The sequence below is a fragment of the Barbus barbus genome (genome assembly GCF_936440315.1).
Source record: "Barbus barbus genome assembly, chromosome: 50".
In the NCBI taxonomy this organism is placed as follows: domain Eukaryota; kingdom Metazoa; phylum Chordata; class Actinopteri; order Cypriniformes; family Cyprinidae; genus Barbus; species Barbus barbus.
In genome coordinates this window covers 13,002,090-13,023,652 of record NC_136728.1, presented here as the reverse complement: position 1 = coordinate 13,023,652, position 21,563 = coordinate 13,002,090, and the positions used below count along the sequence as shown (strand labels likewise).

The 21,563-nt window shown below is 35.5% G+C and overlaps 3 protein-coding genes across 7 annotated transcripts in view; all 3 read left to right on the top strand.

Moving 5' to 3' along the window:
- The window catches only part of LOC306868406 (F-actin-monooxygenase mical2b-like), a 49,445-nt gene extending 44,157 nt beyond the window's left edge, over positions 1 to 5,288 (top strand). For all 3 annotated transcript variants that reach the window (XM_079414538.1, XM_079414536.1, XM_079414537.1), the window contains 3 exons: positions 2,920 to 3,019; positions 3,091 to 3,164; positions 4,319 to 5,288. In XM_079414538.1, the coding sequence (XP_079270664.1) occupies positions 2,920 to 3,019; positions 3,091 to 3,164; positions 4,319 to 4,503 (359 nt within the window). In that variant the 3' untranslated portion in view covers positions 4,504 to 5,288. The remainder of the gene's footprint in view (positions 1 to 2,919; positions 3,020 to 3,090; positions 3,165 to 4,318) is intronic.
- Positions 5,289 to 5,579: 291 nt separating this feature from the next.
- Positions 5,580 to 16,945, top strand: LOC306868407 (alpha-parvin-like). Its single transcript, XM_079414541.1, has 13 exons — positions 5,580 to 5,853; positions 9,589 to 9,678; positions 9,778 to 9,848; positions 9,943 to 10,045; positions 10,194 to 10,334; positions 10,836 to 10,951; positions 12,018 to 12,076; positions 12,954 to 12,973; positions 13,496 to 13,557; positions 13,634 to 13,702; positions 14,650 to 14,751; positions 15,143 to 15,215; positions 15,917 to 16,945. Exons 1-13 carry the CDS (start codon positions 5,703 to 5,705, stop codon positions 15,991 to 15,993), a joined length of 1,134 nt encoding a protein of 377 aa, XP_079270667.1. The 5' UTR covers positions 5,580 to 5,702; the 3' UTR covers positions 15,994 to 16,945.
- A 3,689-nt stretch (positions 16,946 to 20,634) lies between these two features.
- LOC306868405 (transcriptional enhancer factor TEF-1-like) overlaps positions 20,635 to 21,563 on the top strand; it is a 37,979-nt gene continuing 37,050 nt past the window's right edge. The window contains exons 1-2 of one of the 3 annotated variants that reach the window (XM_079414533.1): positions 20,635 to 20,811; positions 21,085 to 21,186. The gene's annotated coding sequence lies outside the window, so the exon portion shown is untranslated. Of the gene's footprint in view, positions 20,812 to 21,082; positions 21,187 to 21,441; positions 21,529 to 21,563 lie in introns of those variants that run through there. The other 2 variants (XM_079414535.1, XM_079414534.1) reach the window with 2 other exon arrangements.

The window sequence follows — 21,563 nt, the reverse complement described above, 5'->3', positions numbered from 1 at the left end:
TATGGTGCTGATTGGCTCCTGCAGGCTAATGACTGGCTCACCTTGATTGGTGCATTTGATTCCAGGCAGTTCCCTATTTATTTATTTGACTATTGTATTTTCATTAAAACCCTCAAAAGATTCCCCGCTTCCACTCTCTCATTTCATGTTGCGTCCTTTACCCCTAGACCGGGCGTAACATGAAATTGGGGGCTCGTCCGGGATCTATGCGTATGTCCTCCTCAGATTTGAGCTCCGTTTCTAAAGCTTCTAAATCGTCAGAAAACACTGGATTTGTTGCAACACCCGTTACCTCAGTTTCACCAGGTAAGATCCTTTGTTTTACCAACTCCTTGTGCAAGGCCTCCTTAATCTCACTCTTCAGTGCATTTCGAGGCATGTTTATATAAAATAAATCCGCAATTAACAATAAACAATAAATCATCCTTCCGACACTTTTCAAATTGTTCCTCTGTAGGCGCGACTGTAAACTTTTCAAGTTCAAATTTCACAAATACACAATTTCATACCTTGTCACTAAACGTGCCATACACTTAATATGACGAGCCCCCAATTTAATCTCATTTCATGTTGCGTCCTTTACCCCTAGACCGGGCGTAACATGAAATTGGGTCTTTTCACAACAACACAATGTGAACTCTCAAAGGAAGTGACATCAGGGCTTTTAAGGTGTGCCTGGAATCGAATGCACCAATCAAGATGAGCCAGTCATTAGCCTGCAGGAGCCAATCAGCACCGTACCTCGACATAAACGCTTTCAAAACAAAAGCGAGAAAGAAACGAGAGAATACAAAACAAAGGGTTGTTATATATATATATATATATATATATATGTGTATATGTATATGTGTATATATGTGTATATGTGTATATGTATATATGTGTATGTATGTGTGTGTATATATATATATATATATATATATATATATATATATATATATATATATATATATATATATATATATATATATATATATATATATATGAAAGTACATTACAGTACAAAATATTTGACAGAACACACCAGTACAAAAAAATATATAAAACTTTCAATTATATATTTCATTACTTGGCTTATCATTTTTAATTATATGTAGTATGTATTTATTTGTGTATTTTATTATTGTTATATGCTGTTTTTAATTGTGTATGTATTGTCTTTGTCAATGTACTGTGACAATGTTTGTACATATGTTGAAATATAAAATAAATTATTAGAAAAGACAATATAAAAATTCAAAATGTAAAATACACACACAGTACATTTAAAATGTGTTTAATTCTAATACTTAAAAATTATTTATTGTATTGTATGTGTTGTATTTAATTGTGTATTTTATTATTTTTTATAATTTTATTTTTAATTTAAGTAATTTATTTATTTTTGTATGTTTTATTGTATGGAATATGTATTGTCAATGTATTATGATTGTCCATAGAAAGATTTTGAGCCACTTCAGGACTTGAAAACTACATCAGGACTAGCCCCTGGATCCATATAGCATGTACACAAAGACAACCTGCAAATAAGCTGCAGTCTTATTGTTTGACTTTTTTTAGAGGGGGAAATTAGAGATTCAAATAATGGTGATTTGCATTCGAACTAAATGGCCATTTAGAGTCAAAATTATGTTGAAATGACTGCAGAGGTAATGGGTTCTGTAAATAGACAGAGAAAGGGAAAAGTGCCTCCGAAATGAGCTGAAAATGTGGTGTTCCATTATTTTGGTGAATGTTGATCTACGTGGGGATTATTAAAGGCAACAAGTCTTTCCGAATGAAAAAACGCCAAATCGCAGCAGCCTTTTAACATACTGCATAATGAGTTTATAATCGTATTTTGAAAGCTCTAATTATAAGGACTGTATATTGAATTTTAACATCTCCTAGAAAGTTGAAGGCTGCCATAGTATTAAAGCATAAAGCAGGAAAATGCATTGCTTTAAGTGTCATGTGACATCTTATTCCTGGCCTTGTTTCGTCAAAGTACCTCTCTCTCTTTCACAATGCTGCAAGCATGCAGGCAGTATAGAAGACGTCCTTTTTGTGAAGTGGACAGCAAGGATACAGTGTGTCTTCTATCAGCAGACTTCATTGAGGGCAGCAGAATGCTATTAATAAATACATGGGGGGTGAATCTTTTGTGATGGTGCACTTTGCCAGAATCCATTGTTTGGCATGTTTACGTGTCTTTGTGTGGATAATTGTATTAAGATGAGGGGCTGTGGGGTGCACTTTTTTTGTTGAATAGGTTCTTTGTTAACTGACATTTGCGGCCTCCAAATGGATAGAGAGTTGGAGTATGTAGTAGACAATGCTCTGAAACTGTCAATGTGGGAGACTCAAACTTTGTGGCTCTATAGGAGACGGTTAGCTCAATTATAGTAGTATTTGGCTTTTGTCTGACTCAAAAGTATTTAATCATTATATTATTATAGTCCTAAAATGGTTACTTTATAGATTTGAACAATTAATGAGCATGCATGAGGTTTCCAAAGTCACAGAAAATCATGAAGTCATGGGAAGTTCTAATATGAACATACATCCAAATAGCTTTATATTAAAAAATATTAAAAAAAATTAAACAATTTTTCTTTATCTATTTTTCATTTTTTGTTTCATTCTCTAGTATTTAGTTTATATATTTTATTTATTAATATTTACATTTATTTTTAAAAAGTTTACATTTTCAATTTTGTTGTTTTTTTGTTAATCACAAATGACTGGAAAAGTCATTAGCTAATAGTGGATGTTTTTCAGAAGCAGTTTCAGATGCTTGGGACTCACATTGTACACTGTAGATGAAATGTTTTGCAGCGAAGTATATTAATTTCTGACACCATCATATGTCTGAGACACATTAGTCGTGTTATAGATTTCAGTGTTCAGTAAATTTAGTCTGTTATTTTGTTTTGACAGGCGACGACTCCACAGATGAGACCACGCTACTGCAGACCTGGTTCAAACTGGTCCTGGAGAAGAACAAGCTGTCGCGATATGAGTCTGAACTCATGATCTTGTACGTACTGTGACTCTTATAGTTTTTAATCAAGGTTTTTATACATGTCTTACACATGCTCCTGTCTCTAGTGCTCAAGAACTGGAATTGGAGGACACTCAAAGTCGGCTACAGCAAGACCTGAGACGACGAATGGCCACTGAAGGTGGGTTTGTTATGATACGTACACAACTGTTTTCTAATTTAATATATTTTAATTTCTTATTTAAATGTTGTTATTATTATCAATTATTAATATTGGTTCTTTTTATTAGCAATGTTGAAAACAGTTTTTGCTACTTATTTTTTTATTTTTATTTTTTTTGTGGAAACCCTGCTGCAATTTAGTTTTTTTTATTGCCGCTTTTGATGCATTTAATGTGTCCTTGCTGAAAAAAAGATTTAATTTATTATTATTTTTATTTTTTATTGTTTACTTAACCCAAACTTTTGAATGGTAGTGTATCATAGTTTCCACAAAAATATTAAGCAGCAAAAATAGTTTCAACACTGATAATAAAACAAAAAAAAAAAGTTTCTTTAGCAGCAAATCAGCAGATGAGAATGATTTCTTAAGAATCACGTGATACTGAAGACTTGAGTAATGATGTTGAAAATTCAGCTTTACATCGCAGGAATAGATTACATTTCAACATATATTAAAATAGAAAACAGTTATTTTACATTGTAATATCTCACAATATTACTGTTTTTACTGGATTTTTAATCAAATAAATACAGCCTTGGTGAGCAGAATAGACATTTTTCAAAAACATAAAAAATTGGTAATATTTCAAACTTCAGACAGATGTCACATATTGAGCAACATAAAAAGAGTGGTTACAATACAGACCTGATCTAGGTCGTCATCTTGGATGTATTCAACATTAAATGTAAAAACATGTAGGTCTGTGAACCAACTTTTCAGATATTGAATCTGATATTGGATTGGATAATTGGTAGTTAGAGTGATAAAATATTGTAAGTGGTGGCTCATTTACTTGTGAACAGTTATTGGTAGCTGCTGAGGAAGGTGATAGTGTCTTCATTTGCAAGTCAATGTTGGTCCCTCAGCCTCCGGCAAACACAAGTTTATTTTAGTTCTCGATGGTGGTGAAGCTCACTGTTTACCAGTGAGACGCATGTGGCATTAAGCCTGCAATTGCAACAATGCTTGATTCTATAGTGTTATAGTTGTCATAGGACATATTTGATGTTATTCAAAGTGATTAAACCATGTTACATGGTGAAAATGTTATGTGGGCAATATTTTACCTTATTATTGACCATAGGCCTCTCTTTGTTTTCCTCTGTTTCCAGACTGCGAGAAGAGTGCGAGTGAGCTGGTGGAGGAGCAGAGCCTGCTGGTGGAGATCATGAAGGTGGTGGAGAAAAGAGACACACTGGTGAGTCTGCTGGAGGAGCAACGGCTGAGGGAGAAAGCCGAGGACAGCGATCTGGAGAGCATGATCCTCTCCAGAGGCTATCAGTTCCACTGGACCTGAACCTATCATACTGGATGAAGAGCTGCTGTAGTGACCTGCAAGAAGAACTACATTAGACTGAGAGAGCCTTATTTGAAGATCAGCTTCTGGATCTTGAACAAATGCTTGTTTAACTGAATGCTGCCTTGTGAGTTCTTGAAAAGAAATAAACCAAAAACCAAACACGTGCCTCTTTATTAACTGAAAATGATGAATGTTAGATTTCAAAACCCAGGTTGCACAGCCACAGAGGTGAAAGGACTGACTGCAAATGTTATCACACTGGTGCAATGAGATTTCTATACTTAAAGCTATTTTTCTTGAACTTCTTGATTTATCTTCCTGTTTTGTTGAAACTCTTAATGAATGTTTGTTCCGTTCTTCAGTAAATATTCCAATAGAGGCCAAAGTTTAACGGCAGTGATCAAGTGTGTCTGTTGAGTATTTGTTTGTCTCTTAGTCTTGCAATGAACATGATATCTTAAGTGACTTTAATTTGACGCTATTTCTAAAGTAAAACCAAATATCATTGTTTCGAAAATCAAGATGTGCTTAAGATGTACAAAGGGCTCTGGTTTTATTTTTGTCTATCTGCTGCTTTGTGTAATTTATTTAATAAATGTAAAAACACTGAGTGGACTCTATCTCCAGAAAAATTTCTTAAGATCATATATGAATTTGAATGTTTAATTTCTATAAATGTACATATTACTAACAATGAAAATAATTTCAGAATACTTATAAATTGTATAATATTTGATAAGCTTTTGTATATTATAAAATATGAATAAAATACAGTGTATTATAAAACTATTAAATATTGATTTTTTTTTATTTAAATATGAATTTTTAGTCTAAATTTGCATTAACACTGAAATTTTTATTATGTCTAAGTATACTTAATACAAGAAGCAAATCGGTCAAAGTCTTTTTTGTTGTTTGTATGCATTGTTTTGCATTCGGCGCTTCATATCTCACCGCAGTACTAATAAAACTGGCTTCATTGTATAATATTGGCAGCTCACTACGAATAACTTTCTGAACAGTCTCCCTCTGGAAAAGAGGGTGGGATCAAAGGATAAGGGAAGCTCGTTTTAGAAGGCTGGGCAAATAGCTGGAATTCCGTTTCCGTTCCTGTTCCTGGGATTTTACTCTCTCCCTCAGCGGGGGAAATCGCATATTATTTACACTTTTCTGACCTTGATTGTTTGTTTGATCCGATGGCGTCTTCCCCGCAGAAATCTCCGTCCTCTCCAAAGTCTCCAACTCCAAAGTCGCCAACTCCAAAGTCTCCGTCCTCCAGAAAGAAAGATGACTCATTTCTGGGGAAACTTGGTGGGACTCTGGCCAGGAGAAAAAAGGCAAAAGAAGGTAGCGATTGAGTTTAAAACGCTTTATTTTGCACCTTCTAAATGTTAAACAAACGAACTAGTTCATGACCGTTTTGATCTGAAGTCCTCAAATTAATACAGAACTTCTTCAGAGGCCTGAATAATTCCCACCTCCAGCAGTATTGGCGCAGGAATACGTTTATTAACACTGTCAGCATCTCTATTCCTCATATATACTTTAAAATCCGAAAAGGAAACGATAACGGGTGTTTTTAAAGTAGCGAAAAATGTGATGTTTACATTCCAAAGTTTGTGCCGCTTTCTAGCGATGTTCGATTCGCGGATGAATCGTTCTTTTGAGTCGGATCTTTTTAAGAAGAAGCTATACAAAAGCGGTCTGATTCATGAATCAAACTGAATCGGTTCTTGCGTTTCTCCAACTCAGTTGAATCGACTCATTGAATCGAGAACCGATTCTTTTGAACGTGTCCAGCTCGCAGTGCTTACGAAAATGTGGCTCTATAAAATAAAATTAGTAGTAGAAACATTAGAAATAAATGTACAGTAAAAAAATATATGGGGTTTTCCTCATTAAAGGAATAGTTGACCCTAAATTAAAATTCCGTCATCATTTACTCACCCTCAAGTTGTTACAAACCTGAGTTTCTTCTGTTGAGCACAAAAGAAGATACTTTGAAGAATGTTGGTGACGGTAGCCATTGACTGGCGCTGCTGTAACTTAGGCCCCGTTTACACTAGTGCATTTTCGTTTTAAAACGCGTAACTTTTGCTACGGATACGCCTATCGTTTACACTACTCCTGCGTTTTCAAGGTCGAAAACGGAGACTTTTGAAAACGCTGCAGACCCCGTTTTAGAAAAAGAAATATGTTCAATTCAACCTTTAAGCTGCATTTCCAATAGGCTATAAATTCCAGTCAGCATAATCAAAGCTTTATGTCGAGCATTTACAGTAGGCTTATTTACAAAACTGGTCAGAACGTTATGTAAAGAGATCGAAATGAAGGGAAAAAAACGAATATTAAAATATAATAATAGGCTAATAATAATATACGGAAATATATTAATAAATAAATTATAATATTACGGAATCAGTTAATGGACACACACAGCTAGCAAGACTGTGGGATGGATTGGATAAAATGTTTTCTTGTAGGTCTATTTTATTTTATGTACTTTATGTAACATTTAGCCTATTCATGATAAACTTTAATGCTGTGTACATCGCGTGCAATTGCCTACAGTCCGGTAGCCTATGGTCAATATAAAAATGTAATTATGTAATAATTTCTATTATAGTTAAAATAACAATTTCTTAATTCAAAATAAACTATTAGTGAATCCCTGATAATATGCAAAAATCCCGACAAGTTATAGTGATCCACATCCTTAACAAATAAAAATATATTAGTCTTGTTGTTGTTGTCTTATCCAGGGTAAGTAAATTAGGCAGTGTGCCTCTGCCCATTACATTGGAGTGTTTCTTCTGGGTTTGCACGATTCCCAGAGTGCACTTCTGCAATGATTGCATGGCATCCATCAGCACTCGCAAGGCTGAATTAGAGGAAAAAGCAGCTGAGCCTTCTGATACTCTGACTGTCTATTTCTCCGTCTCCTATTCACTCACACAGGACAAAAACTGTGATCTGGATGGGTAATTGATGTATGATTTGATTTGATGAGGAATATTTTGTGGCTTGTACCCAGGATGCAGTGCATTTTGTTTATTACTTTCGTTCCACAATTGGAAATACGAATTAAAAGGGTGCAGGAAGACTACCGCAACTTAACATTATTATTTAATCAACCTTCATGTCATTCCAAACCTATTTAGTGTCATTTTTTTCCGGTGAATTAAAAAACCAAAATAATAATGTAGCTTTTTATTTATGTAGCTCTTTCCAAGCAGAATCTTCTGGTGGAGTTTTAGGTAATTGGACAATTATTGCAGAAATTGTGGTGTTTAAATTAAACATCCACCCAGTCACCCATGTTAACCTTAGCTCACCCTAGTACAAGATACATGAGGTCTTTGTCGTTCCGTTGGATTGTATGCGCCCCGCGTCAGTGAGAATAAGCAGCAGGAGAGCAGCTGTGTGCATGAGGTCGAGAGGGTGTTGATTAATAGGATATCATCCTCCATGGGAGGCCTTTGGAATCCAGCACAGGATATTCGCATCCCCATAATCAGCGCTGTTGATGCAATGCGTGCTGGGCTGCGGTGGGAGCGAAGAGCTGGGTTGTTTCTGAGGATGTTGATAATGTTGATGCCTTCGAGTTCTCCTCAAGTCTAATAAATATATGCATTTTTACACTTTCTTCTGAAAATATGAACTGTGATGCTAGGTTGTTGTGGGTGGTTAGCCAGGGTGTTGCTATATGGTTGCTAAGGTGTTTTTGTTTTGCTTACCAAGCCAAGCAGGGGCAAGGGGGGGGGGGATTAAAGCCATCCTGATGTCTCTGATGGTGGCTAAATATTGTTCACTGCACAAACAATAATATTTAATTACTTATTTCATTTAATATTTCAAAATGTAATATATATTAATGTATTTTGAATATACAGTTATTATGTTTTTTACAATTTTTTTTTTTTTATTATTTACTACCTTGTTATGGATATAATATACACTATTGTTTAAAACTTTGGGGTCAGTAAGATTTTATTTAATGATTTTTATTTTTTATAAGTTTCACTTTATTTTAAGGTCCAATTCTCGCTATTAACAAACCATTAACTATGACTTTTGCCTCAGTAACCTCCTAATCTGCAGGTTATTAATAGTTAGTAAGGTAGTTTAAGTACTGGGTAGGATTAGGGATGAAGAATATAGTCATGCAGAATATGTGCTTTGTAAGTACTAATAAACAGCCAAAGATGTTATTAAAAGGGATGCTAAACTAGTTAATAGTGAGAATTCGTCCTTATACTAAAGTATTACCTAAGTCTCTTCTTCTCACCAAGACTCCATTTATTTGATCAAACATGCAGGAAAAACACTGTAATACTGTGAAATATTTATTTTTAATAATTGTTTTCTATTTTAATATATTTTAATAGTTTTGTAGAAACTGTGACGCATGTTTTTAGGATTCGTTGATGAGTAGGTCATAGTTCAAGTTCAAAAGAACAACATTTATTTGAAATAGAAATCTTTTTAATGGGTATTTAATGGGTAATACTTATTCTCGCTAATAACTAGTCGTTTTAGCATGCATATCAATAGCATATTAGCTGTTTATTAGTATTTATAAAGAACATATTAATGCCTTATTCCCTTAATCCTACCCAATACCTAAACTTAAAAACCTTACTAGCTATTAATAAGCAGCAAATTAGGAGTTTATTGAGGGGAAAAGTCGTAGTTAATAGTGAATGTGTGTTTCCTTTTCTAAAGTGTTACCATTCAATGAGTCCATGCTGAAAAGTATTAATAGTAGTGTACAGTAATATCTACTTTTACTCTAAATTGTGTCAGGTTACAGAAGTAAAATGGCTTGTAAATGGTTTTTCATATGGACTTTAAGTTTGGGAAGTTAAAATGATCCTTAACCCTAACTATCTATAGTAAAAGAGATGCTTCTCCACAGCATTCATTATAATCTAACAAGGCAAATGAACATATTGTCAACCACTTGTATAACCGCAATAATATGAAGCGAAAAAACCCTACTCAATTTCTTGTCTTTGTTTCTTTTTTTTTTATTCAGAAATAATTTGTCATCTCTCACCCAATGTGTCCTGTATCCCATAGTATCTGAGCTGCAGGAGGAGGGGATGAACGCCATTAATCTCCCCCTGAGTCCCACACCTTTTGAGCTTCATCCTGAGGACATCATGCTAGGTAGGTGAACCCGTAGCCTCATTATTCAATTGATGCTCGCTCAGGTTAATAATATGCCCTTACACCTCCCTTCTTCCTGTCTCTTTCTCTTCCTCACAGAGGAAAATGAAGTCCGCACCATGGTGGACCCCAACTCAAAAAATGACCGAAAACTCCAGGAACTCATGAAGGTTTGTGTTTAAAACCAAAAATGTAAATTCTGTCATTATAAATTCACCCTCATGTCGTTCCAAACCTGTACGTCCATGATTATGCCCAAATTAGGTGCTCATCGACTGGATCAACGATGTTCTGGTTGGAGAAAGGATCATCGTGAAGGACCTGGCTGAAGATCTCTATGATGGGCAGGTTCTTCAAAAGCTCTTTGGTAAAGCATATGTTTATTTTACAAAATGGCTACTTTGTATTGGTTATATTTGACTAAATATCCAGGAAAGCTCTACCTGAACTCCTCAAGATCTTCTCTGAGCTCCATCTTCTCTATTATAATTTGGCCTTGTGTTTCCATCCCGTAGAAAAGCTTGAAGGTGAGAAGCTGAATGTTGCAGAGGTAACTCAATCTGAGATTGCCCAGAAACAAAAGCTGCAGACGGTGCTGGAGAGGATCAATGACGCTCTGAAGGTCTCCACCAGGAGCATCAAGTGGAACGTCGACTGTAGGTCCCTAGAGCTCCAGCATGAGTCATTCAAAAGCTCCTAAATAAGACTGTTAATCATGGACCTGTATTGGGCAGTGAGTCTTAAAGTGTCTACTTAGACATGCTGTGGTGCCCAAAATGGCAAAGTAACGTCTGTTTAAAACACTGTTGATGGGTGTTTCTCATAGCTTAGGTCTTCAAAGGCTTGGAAAACACTTAAGGTGATGTAACAGTGTCTTTTAGTGGATTTCAATCGCTCCACTTATGTGGAAGAGACACTAAAGAGATTGCAGGTCTTTTTATTGTGTTTTATGAGGCAGAGAGATTTATGCGCTATTGATTTTCGTATTAAATGGAGGCGAACATCAATCCTGTGTCCTTAAGTAACAATTCACAGAGCTGAAGCTACATCTTAGCTTGTCTCGTTCCAATACTGGTATTAATTCATGCAATTCAATGTATTTTCTCACTCTCTCTTTTTTTTTTATTTATTTTTTTTTATTTAAAACCATTTACTAGCGGTTCATGCTAAGAGCATTGTAGCCATCCTTCACCTGTTGGTGGCGCTCTCACAGCACTTCAGAGCCCCCATTCGCCTCCCTGACCATGTGTCCATTCAGGTGGTTGTAGTCCAGGTACGTACCTCTATTTTAGACTCAGATGTTCTGTAACTCATAATAAATCTTTGTTGTCATGCTGCTAGAAGTAGATGACATCAGGCGAGTTATGTTTGCATTTAAAACATATAAAGCGTATAAAAACTGATAAACTCGCCAGACAAATTCTCTCATAAATCTTCACAAAATCACACAGAAAGGTTCAATTGCTGTTTTTGACCTACCAATCTTTGTCAAAGTATGTCTTTTAAGAAAAGAAAACAAGTCTGACTAGGAAATGCAGATGAAAGCTAACACGCTAATACTACTGATTGATGGCATCTGTATTTTGTCTTTTATCTTAATTTCTTTCATTGTATTTCTGCTTACCTTTGCTAATGAATCAATACAAATGGTAATAATTCATATTTTCTTGCTTTATTTTGCTTTTGAACCAAATGTAACTGATTCAGTAACTGATGCTAGCTCAATGAAGTCAATGTTTTTGTCTGTATTTTCACATTTTTCTTGCTTTCATTTAGTATTTTCTTTCGATATTGAATCAAATACTTATGACTATAGTCAATATTTACTAGCTTTCTTGTGATATTGAATCAAATATGGATGGTTATAATCAGTTAGCCTCCATTTATAAAGCTAATTAGCTCAAGTAACTGATGCTAGCTTTCTAATATCGATGTATAATTTTTACGTTCTCGTTGTTTTGCTTTTTATACCGTCTTGCTTTCAATGTTGAATCAAATGCAGATATTTATAGTACCCAGAATTAATATAGTCAAGGAAAAATTTAAGTCAAGGAAATTTATTTTATACCTGGAAAATGGCCAAACTTAGTAACATCTTATACTATTTTTAAATTATACATTTATATATCTATTATTAACTTTTCATGTAGGAGAATGGATTTGAAAAACGTTGTCATCAGACTTCGTCATCTTGTATTTCTCCTGTTGTGCCTGACAAGAGGAACTCCGTGTTTTCCCATATCAGATATTTTGATAGGACAAACGATAGCAGTTATTTGTCTTCTGGAGATTTCTGGCTTCGGTTCATATTTAATCTGTTCCTTTTTTCTTTCCCTTAGAAACGAGAGGGCATTCTTCAATCCCGTCAGGTTATGGAGAAGATCACTGGCAACACAGAGTACGTCAACGCTGCAACCCTAATTTCCAAATGTCACCCCCATATGTTAATAAATGTGTCAATATCAGGGTGTAATAATCTTTTGCACCATTTGGAATGATTCCTTTCATATGTTTCTATCATTATGCAGTAGATCGCTGATTACAAGATGTCGTTTGGATTAGCTTTGGCGCTGTTTTGTCACTCTTTGCGTGGACACACACACACACATATATGTGCACAGCTGACTGTATAGCGGTCCAGCAGGCACCTGGCAGCTGGGGAGATAAGTGTGTGTTTGTGGAATACTTCCTGAGGCTGTTATCATACACACAGTAGCTGCTGTTGCCCAGGCTGATGGCTGGCAGGAGTGATTAGAGAGTGAGGAGGAGGGGGCCTCATGGGGAGGAAGCCCTGTCCAGGGCTGTCCCAGACTTGCCCGATCAATTTGATCCCCCTTCCACACACCCAAATGGCAGCCATCTTTTCTGCCTGGCTTTCAGTGACCGTAGAATTAAGAGAGATAAATTACCCCCCGTTGTACAGGAGATAAATGAAATGCCTAGCTTGCATTAATGAAATTCTTGCTGATAAATGGCTGATTATTAAAATTCTACACAATAATAAAACAAATAAATAAACAAAAATCAATTTAAATGTATATTCCTATTCAGGATGCAGGATATTCATTTTCAGATTTGCTAAAGATTTAATTTAACTATGTTATTAAATTAGTAGCGTTTTTATAGAGTAATTTAGCATTACATGATGGGAGACATTTAAATATTTGATGACAACTCTTATTGTATATATTGATGTTATGTGATGATTTTCTGACCACATGCTTATGTGTATGTTAGTACTAGTTTCAATCATTGATGTTTTTTTGTGTTCGCAGGGCATTATCTGGCAGACATGGTAAGTGTTATTAAATTATGATTTCCATTTCCATTCTAAAATTCCAACAAGCTACTGTTGAAAAGTTTGCGGTTAGTACGTTTTTTTTATTGTAAGTTCTATTTCCAATTAATGCTGAACTTTCTATTTATCAAAAAAAAGGTATCAAGTTTCCCCGAAAAATATTAAGCAGCTAGTATTAAACCGTTTTTACATTTAAAAATAAGAAATTTCACTTGAGCATCATATTAGAATGATTTTCTTGAAGGATCATGTGACACTGAAGAACGTAGAAATGGCTGCTAAAAATTGAGCTTTGAGTACAAGAAAAATTACACTTTTTAAATTAAAGTTAGAAAAGTTATTTTAAATAATGTTTTTATTGTTTTTGAAAAAGTAAATGCAGGCTTGGTGAGTATAAGGGACTTTTTTCAAAAACATTAAAAAAATCGTACCAACCCCAAACTTTTGAACATCAGTATTTACTATTCCTTTAAAAGTTGCAGTTGTGTTTCTAATTACTGGATGTATTCTTATATTCAGAGCGGGATGCGTTTGACACCTTGTTTGATCATGCTCCTGACAAGCTGAATGTGGTGAAGAAGGTATGAAAGAGCCAAAATATTAGCCGAATTGACGTTCTTAAACAAGCCTGACCACATATGCATCTGTTTTGTGCAGACTCTAATCACCTTTGTCAACAAACACCTGAATAAACTGAACTTGGAAGTAGCTGAACTGGACACACAGGTAACACATGGGTCAGCACAATAAATATATTGTGATTGTGGTAAACGAAAAGCGCTATGCCAGGAGAAATCATGTGTTACAGTGATTTAATAAAATGGTAGCAGCCGCAGACAGCGATAGAAGACCATTTGTTCAATAAATTAAGTCATTCTGTTATTTTAGTTATGATGTAAACCTGTTTGACTGTGACTGTGCACACTTTTACATGGAATTACAATGGGAACTGAAGCTTTCAGTCTGTAAAAGGAACACAAAAGCACCATAAAAATCTAAAGTAGCTTGTTCAGTGTGTGCTATATATTTCAAGTTTTCTGAACCTATACGATAGCTATGTTTGTCAATATTCTTATTTTACGAATGCCAAATCTTCCATATTAATTGATTTTAATCAATTAATAAGATCATATTTGATTTCCTGTTAAAATAAAATCCTATTATAATCTAAATATACACAATATTAATAAATGCAGTATAAATTCTAAATTAAAAGGTTCTTATGCTCACCAAGGCTGCACTTATTTGATCACAAATACAGTAAAAATAGTCATTTTGTGAAAAGTTACAATTTAAAATAAATATTTTCAATTTTAATGCATTTTAAACAGTAATTTATTCCTGTGAAGCAAAGCTGAATTTTCAGCAGCTGATACGTCAGACTTCAATGTCACATGACCCTTCAGAAATCATTCTAATATGCTGATTTGCTGCTTAAGAAGTGTTCAAAAAAACAATTGTTTTGCCTAATATTTTTTGTGAAAACTTGATGCTTTTTTGATTTGAAATAGAAATCTAGTCATGTTGAATCTTCACTGATTTTTGTTTTGATAAATTGAATGCCTCCTTGCTGAATAAAAGTAATTTTAGTGTGTCAGAATTATGTAAATTTGTATCTCTCGATTTGGCGTCTACGACAGGACTGTGTTGTTCTGACTGAAGTGTGTTTATAGTTTGCAGACGGTGTGTATCTGGTCCTGCTGATGGGACTTCTGGAAGGATACTTCGTCCCCCTCTATAACTTCTTCCTGACGCCTGAGAATTTTGACCAAAAGGTATAAATTAGCTGTCGTCTGCGGTTAGCGTGCTTCAGTATGAAAGCCACCCTGGTGTGCTGTGTTGAGTGTCATTGAGAGGGGGTGGTGTTGACAGTCAGCCCAGAGTACAGGCTGCTCACCTGGGTCACATCCAGCAGGCCCGGCTTCTGCCAAATGGGCATGTCGCACCAGGATGCATCTGTAATCTGCTTCTGCACAGGAAACGGATAAGTGGGGTGATGTGTAGCTTCCTTCTAATATCCAGTCCGTGCTTGTGTGTGGATTTCAGAGATAACTGCTTTAAGTCCATCTACAGTCCAGTTTGGGGAAATCACTTTTTTTTTTAAACGCATGTCTTTCTTTGTGCTTCAAGGTGTTACAATATGGCGGTTTCTTTTTTTACCTGCAGGTCCATAATGTGTCTTTCTCCTTTGAGCTGATGCAAGACGGTGGCTTGGAGAGGCCCAAACCCAGGCCTGAGGGTAATTATGGCTTTGTTTGGTCCAAATCATGTCATTGTAATTGTGTGGTTGACAGGCCATTTTAAAAAGATTTGTCTTGTCAGGACTGTACTTGGATACTTTCCCAATACACAAGTGTTGCTCTTTCAGTCTGAATTTATACAGTTCTTAAATGTCTCATATAAAAGTTTCAGAGATAATTGAAAAATTATTTAAATAAAATTAAAAGCTTTTTTTGGGTTGGCTTGTGTTGTAAATGTAAGTACACTGCTGTTCAAAAATTTGGGATCAGTAAGATACTGATCCCAACTTTATATTCACTACTATATATTTAATACATTTACTATATATTTATATATTACTATATAATCACTATTTCGTGTTTCAAAGTATTCTTTATACCGTGTGTGCATTTGGTTGTGAGTTGCATTGAATGGTTTTCAAGTTAAAAGTGTGTCTAGTAGGGTTTTTGTGTGTGTGTGTGTGTATTTGTGTGTTGTTTGAATTTTGTCGTTCAAAGTCCTTGAAGAGTCGGGTACATTATTTTAGCGTTGCATCAATCCACTTCATGCTTTAAATCACTCCAAACAAGTACTGCAACTGAAGAAACTGTGCACTGTATCTGCGTTTCAGCTGCTCAAGAGTTCTTCAGGCCAAAACTGTTATAACTCTTATTAAAGCTATTGCAAAATGAATCATTCTTTTCTTCTGTTTTGTTCCAGATATTGTGAATTGTGACCTAAAATCGACACTCCGAGTTCTTTACAACCTTTTCACCAGATACAGACATGTGGAATGAGCTAAAAGGGGAAATATGTCTGTGGACCGCTTTTTCGTGTTTTAATGAGGCTGACAGAAAAACATGCTGTTTAATTCTTTTTAGAGTATTGTACAATACCCTTATATGACTAATAATTGTGTCTTAAGTATTATTTCTTGTCGTCTAGATAGATGTAAAAACACTAAAGGAAATAACACTATGCATATAAATGTTTTTGATAACAGCATTCAATTCCTCAGATGAAGCGTCAAAGGCATAACTTTGCCTTTTACCTGTGGAAATGCAATTAGCAGTATAATCCGTTTGAAACATATTAATCCTGAAGTGCCTAAAGAGACCTATGAGAGAAAATACCGTTTGCAGCCTTGCACTACACATTGTCACATAAAACAGTATATTATCTTGCTTCACAGTATCAGCTCTTTTACAAAGTCAAGCCCAGAAGCGGTGTTAGATTTAAGGCAGCTGTTTCCAAGTGGCTGTTTGACCAAATAACTAGTTTAGTTGTAATGAGTTGCTGTTTCACTGCATATCTTAATTTTTAAAGGCTTAGTATTGATTCCTGTGCAAATGTTTTTATAACTGTCTGCACTTGCATAGCTTATCTGAATCAACCAAAAATGTACTCGCATGCTATTGTCACACAAATCTGGCGCAGTTTGTTGTTTTAAAGAACTCTGAAACCCGATAGTAATTAATTTATTTTCTTACATCTTAAATCACGGTGACTTGGATCACTATTTGGAAAAAAAAATTGTATTTAAACTGAAAGACGAATTTAATTAGCAGTAGTGCAACTTTTATGTTTGTGGAAACTATAAAAAATACTTTTTTTTTTTATACCTTTTTGATGCAATTTCATTGCAGTAGAGTCATTTGTAAAATTCAATGTCCATGTTTTATCTCCACCTGAAATATGTTATAAAATCTCCATTAAATGTGGATGATCATCTAGCCCACTGTGATTGTCAGACTTTATCTTTCCATTCTATTTCCTCCCTCTCTGCCGAGCCAAAGGCAGCATTCTTGAGTGCTGTACTTTAAGTCATCTTGTCACTGATAGACTCCCTTCACTCATTGGAACAGATGCTTACAGCCTTCAAAATAGCGCAGGGATGACCAGGAGACGTGTACTCTCTTTGTCCTTACTTAAGTGGAAGGCTGTTTGGGGGTAATTTAGTTCCATTCAAACCCGTCCGCATCCACATGGGGAACCGGTGCTTGAAAAATCGCTTTAACATTCTTATTGGATTCTTTCAAAATGGCAGCAAAACAAAATTGTCTCATTTTGATCTCTTAAACAGTTTTGGATACACTACAGTGTTTGAGCTTCATAGATGGTTTTAACTGCCAATAAATACCAAAAATATTCTTATATGGATCATCTTGAATTGAGTCACTCTCCGAACAAATGCTGTTGGTTTTAAACAGAAGAGAAATACTCTAAACTTGTATAGATTTTTTAAAATGTCTTCGGAAGAACTAGTTTCATTTTTCCATTTTCCAGAAGATTACTTTTCTACCTGAAGCGCTGAAATTCTTGTGCCTGGTTTGCTAGAGAAAATGTCATATCTTTATGTGTAATAGTATGATTTTGGATTTTCTAAAGAAAATGTGTCCAGCACAACTCGCCACAACAGTTCTGTGCATAGTCTGATATGCTAGTATTTTTTAAACGCAGATCTGTAGGGTCTTATCACCAGTTTATTAAAAAATGGTCCAAACATTTAGAAAAGTACATTTGTGGTCACATTAGCAATATTTGGTCCATTTTTAACTGTCAATAGCATAATGTTGCATAAAGCATCGCTCACACAGTCGCTTTTGAACCAAGCGGCTTTCTGTTGGTCAACATGGCAAATTCACATGGAAATCCTGAAGGGGAATCTATGTGCCATGTGACATTCCAGATTGTGTTGATTCTTATTGAAATAACTTCGAAACAACTTTAATATTACACTTCTCCTCATCTAACCATGTGATTTTTGGGATATCATTTATGTCTGTAGCTCAAAAAGAAAGTTGTTACATACATACAGTAATATGTTTCTCTATACGTAGCTCTGTTTGTTTAAAATATTGGAAGAGAACATTACAAACGGAGCATTATATAACACATTATGCAATTTTCACACATTATGACTTCCTTTTATCACAAAAGCAGGTGATTTGTGTAATCTGAGGGGGAAATTACAGAAAGGACACCTGGGTAATTGACTGACCTGTGCGTAATGTCCTGAATTGCAGTTAGATTAGATTGCAATTATTTTGACTTTTTTTTTGTAACATTTGTTCTTTCTCTCTTAATCTCTTCATTTTCCTCACTTTTTTGTTTCGCTAATCATCACTCTTACTAACATAAGAGTGCTTGTATTTCTAAAGGTTAAGAATGACAAAGGTGATGGAGGAACGGAGGCCTCAAAAGTGAATTATAGGTTCGGTGATCCTTCTGAATTTGGATTTCAGAGCCCCATCCATCTTTGTCAGTGTCACTTGATGGGTCGGACCCTTAGTGTGTGGATTTTCAAAGTTACGGTGGCTTGATATTCAACTGAACATCAAAGGTAGACGAGCATTCATCCTGAACATCAAACATGCCTCTGAGGACTCCATTTATAAAACGTTCACAGGAAAGACATGACCTCCAATCTGCTAAAGAGCATTTATACTCGTTTTGAGTATAGTTGATTCATACGTTTTAATCAAATCTGAACGTCATAACTTAGAACGATTCATGTTCTTTGACCCATGTGCTCCTTTCTCTGTGAATATCATTCTCGGGAAGAAAAGCCTCAAGGTGTTTCTCACTGTTTCCTTTTCGTGCCGTTTTTTTGATTGCGTCCCTATAGAATGTGAGAACAACATTCTGCTAATGGCAGGATCAGGCACGCTGGCTTGCTCTCACGGGGTAACAGTAACAAGTTAACAAGCTGCTTCATTGCTTGTTCTCCAGATCCAATTATATGACCATTTAATTGCACCCCTTCATCTCGCTCCTGCTCTCTCCTTCTGTAAAAGCACATATTGATTTTCAAGGATTTTCAGGTTTACCCTTTTTGTTTGCAATTACTGTGAAATGTGTTTGCTGGATGTATTTATGTTTCGATTTTTATTCAATTGACAAGTGCTGTTTTTGATTAAAGCATCCTTTTTTTTTCTAACCTTCAAAATCAAGCCTCTTTTTTTTTTTTTTTTTTTTAGTGTTATTTACGTTTGTTAAATTATCAGTTAATTTATTAATAAAAATTAGTAAAATTGTGAAGACACGCACACTGGTTTCCATTTTCTATGGGGACATTCCATAGACTAAATGGTCTTTATACTATACGTGTATTTTCTATCACCTTACCTTAACCCTACCCCTCAAAACTTTTTGCTATTTTAGCATGTATATGATTTATAGTCTGTTTTCCTCATAGGGGCCAAAGAAACTGTTCCCACAAGGATAACATTTATTATATTACTATCCTTAATGTAGGGAATGTGAGGTTCACACATCACATATAACCATGTTTTTATGTATTTATTTAAATAAAATCTCTGAAAAGTGGGATTCTGGTTTCTATGTTATGTGTGAAACAGTTTTACCACAAGATGGCAATGGTACATATAATGATGGAGTATTCTATTATCAGCGTTAACAACCCTCATGTGGAAACTTTTCTAGTGGAAATTTTGTGTAATATATCTTAACACAATGTAGACTAATGTAATGTAAGCTAAATACATCTGCGTAAACCTTATTGGAAATTAATCCAAATGTAATAAGAAGCCTGAGTGACTTACTTTCGTGTGTGTGTGTGCGTGCGTGCGTGCGTGCGTGTGTGTGTGTGTGTGTACTTGTTTATGCTACATTGTGGGGACCAAATGTCTCCACAAAGATAGTAGGCCCAGGCTAAAACCTGAAATTTTGACAAGAGGGGGGAAAAAAGTAAATTATGTTTCTTTGAAAGTGTAACAATGCAAACAGGTTTTCTGTTATGGGATTTAAAACATACAACGTTTGGTCAGTATAAAAGTAGCCTAATAGAAGTCTATAGAAAGTCCCACAATTCACAGACACAAAAGTGTGTGTGTGTGTGTCATCGCTCCGCCTACTCTTTTACTTTTGTGTTATATCTTTAAATAATCAAGTGAACGAATCTTCTTCATTTCCATGCACTAGATTTTTTGACTGCAAGAAAAAATGACATTTGAGTGCTCTGTAGTAGTTATTAGTTAGTTAGTAACCTACTGTTTCGGTTCTGAAGGTGTCCTCGTGGTTGGGAAAGTGTGTAGGCTAATATTGACTCATACGACTAAAATGTAAAAACGAAACTCTTGGGTATTATTTTTTTTTGAAGAGATCGATGACAGTTATGCCAACAGTTAAAAAAGCAAATGTTGGGAAACCCTAAGATGAAGAAATGCTCTTGTAAAAGTCATTTCGTGGATTATGAATTGATTGAATGCACGATTCAGTTGCACTTGCTGGCGCCACGATTTGTGACTTCAGAGAGGCCACTGACTCTGCGAATCGCTTTAGTGAAAAAGATTCAAAAGAGTCGAGTCACTGATGAATCAAAACTCCTCACCGCTCCAGTCACACGCGGCCCCTCCCTCCACCCAGGAGTTCTGCGAGTCACGTCACCCCGGCCCCGCCCCCAAAGCAAACTCAGTTCTTCGCGTTCATTTCATTCTTGCCCTCATTCCGCGCATACTTCACATCGTTGTCAGATACGCGGAATAGTCGCGCTCTCGCGCTCCGACGAGAAGAAAAAAAGTGATCAGCTGGAAATAAACCAGAGCGTGCGCTCGAGCCGATTGCTCAGCATCAGACACATTTAAAAGACTGAGGTACGTTTGCGCTTTATTGTACTAAGTCGTAGACGAAGTTATAGACTCTATTTAGGTTCTCTGTTAAATTGTTCAGAAGTGCAAAAATGGTGCGTTTTATTCTTACTGCTACACTTTGTGTTTACTGTTGTGTATTATAGATTAATACGTAAATATTAATCTATAATATTAGTTTTTAAAAATGACACGGTAGAAATAAGCAGCCTTTCACGATGAAAAGTGTGCCAAAAGAGGCAGTTAAATAAAATGCATCATGTTTTCCTTTTTTTGTAGATTGTGCAAACATCCGCAGAGGTTTTCATCACTTGTGGAGGTTCAGAAAACACTTTCTCCTTGGATCCGTGTTAGCCAGTTTACCACGGTCTCACTGTAACAGTAAGTTCATATTTGCTTGTGTAGTAAACCTTACGCTGTGATTCATGTTTCTGGTATGACTGAGTCAGTGCCATTGATTTCTGGTTATCAGCGTGACCTCAGTGACTTGTGGATGTTTACTCTCTTATTTGGTCGGGCTCCCATTTGCTTTCCTGAAAAACGCCTGGTTTGTGGACATAAATAAAGGATTAGGGAGAAAGTCCATGGTCCAGCCCCTGTTAATAATTCATCTGGACGTTTGAAAGCCCTCAGACTAAAATTAGTGCCTGGTCTGAGACTATCAGTGTGCTGCCTACTACTAAAAGAGGCTGAAATATGCGTTTATTGCTGTTTTCCAATCAAGTAAGACTGTTTTATGTTCAATTTAAATTATGTAT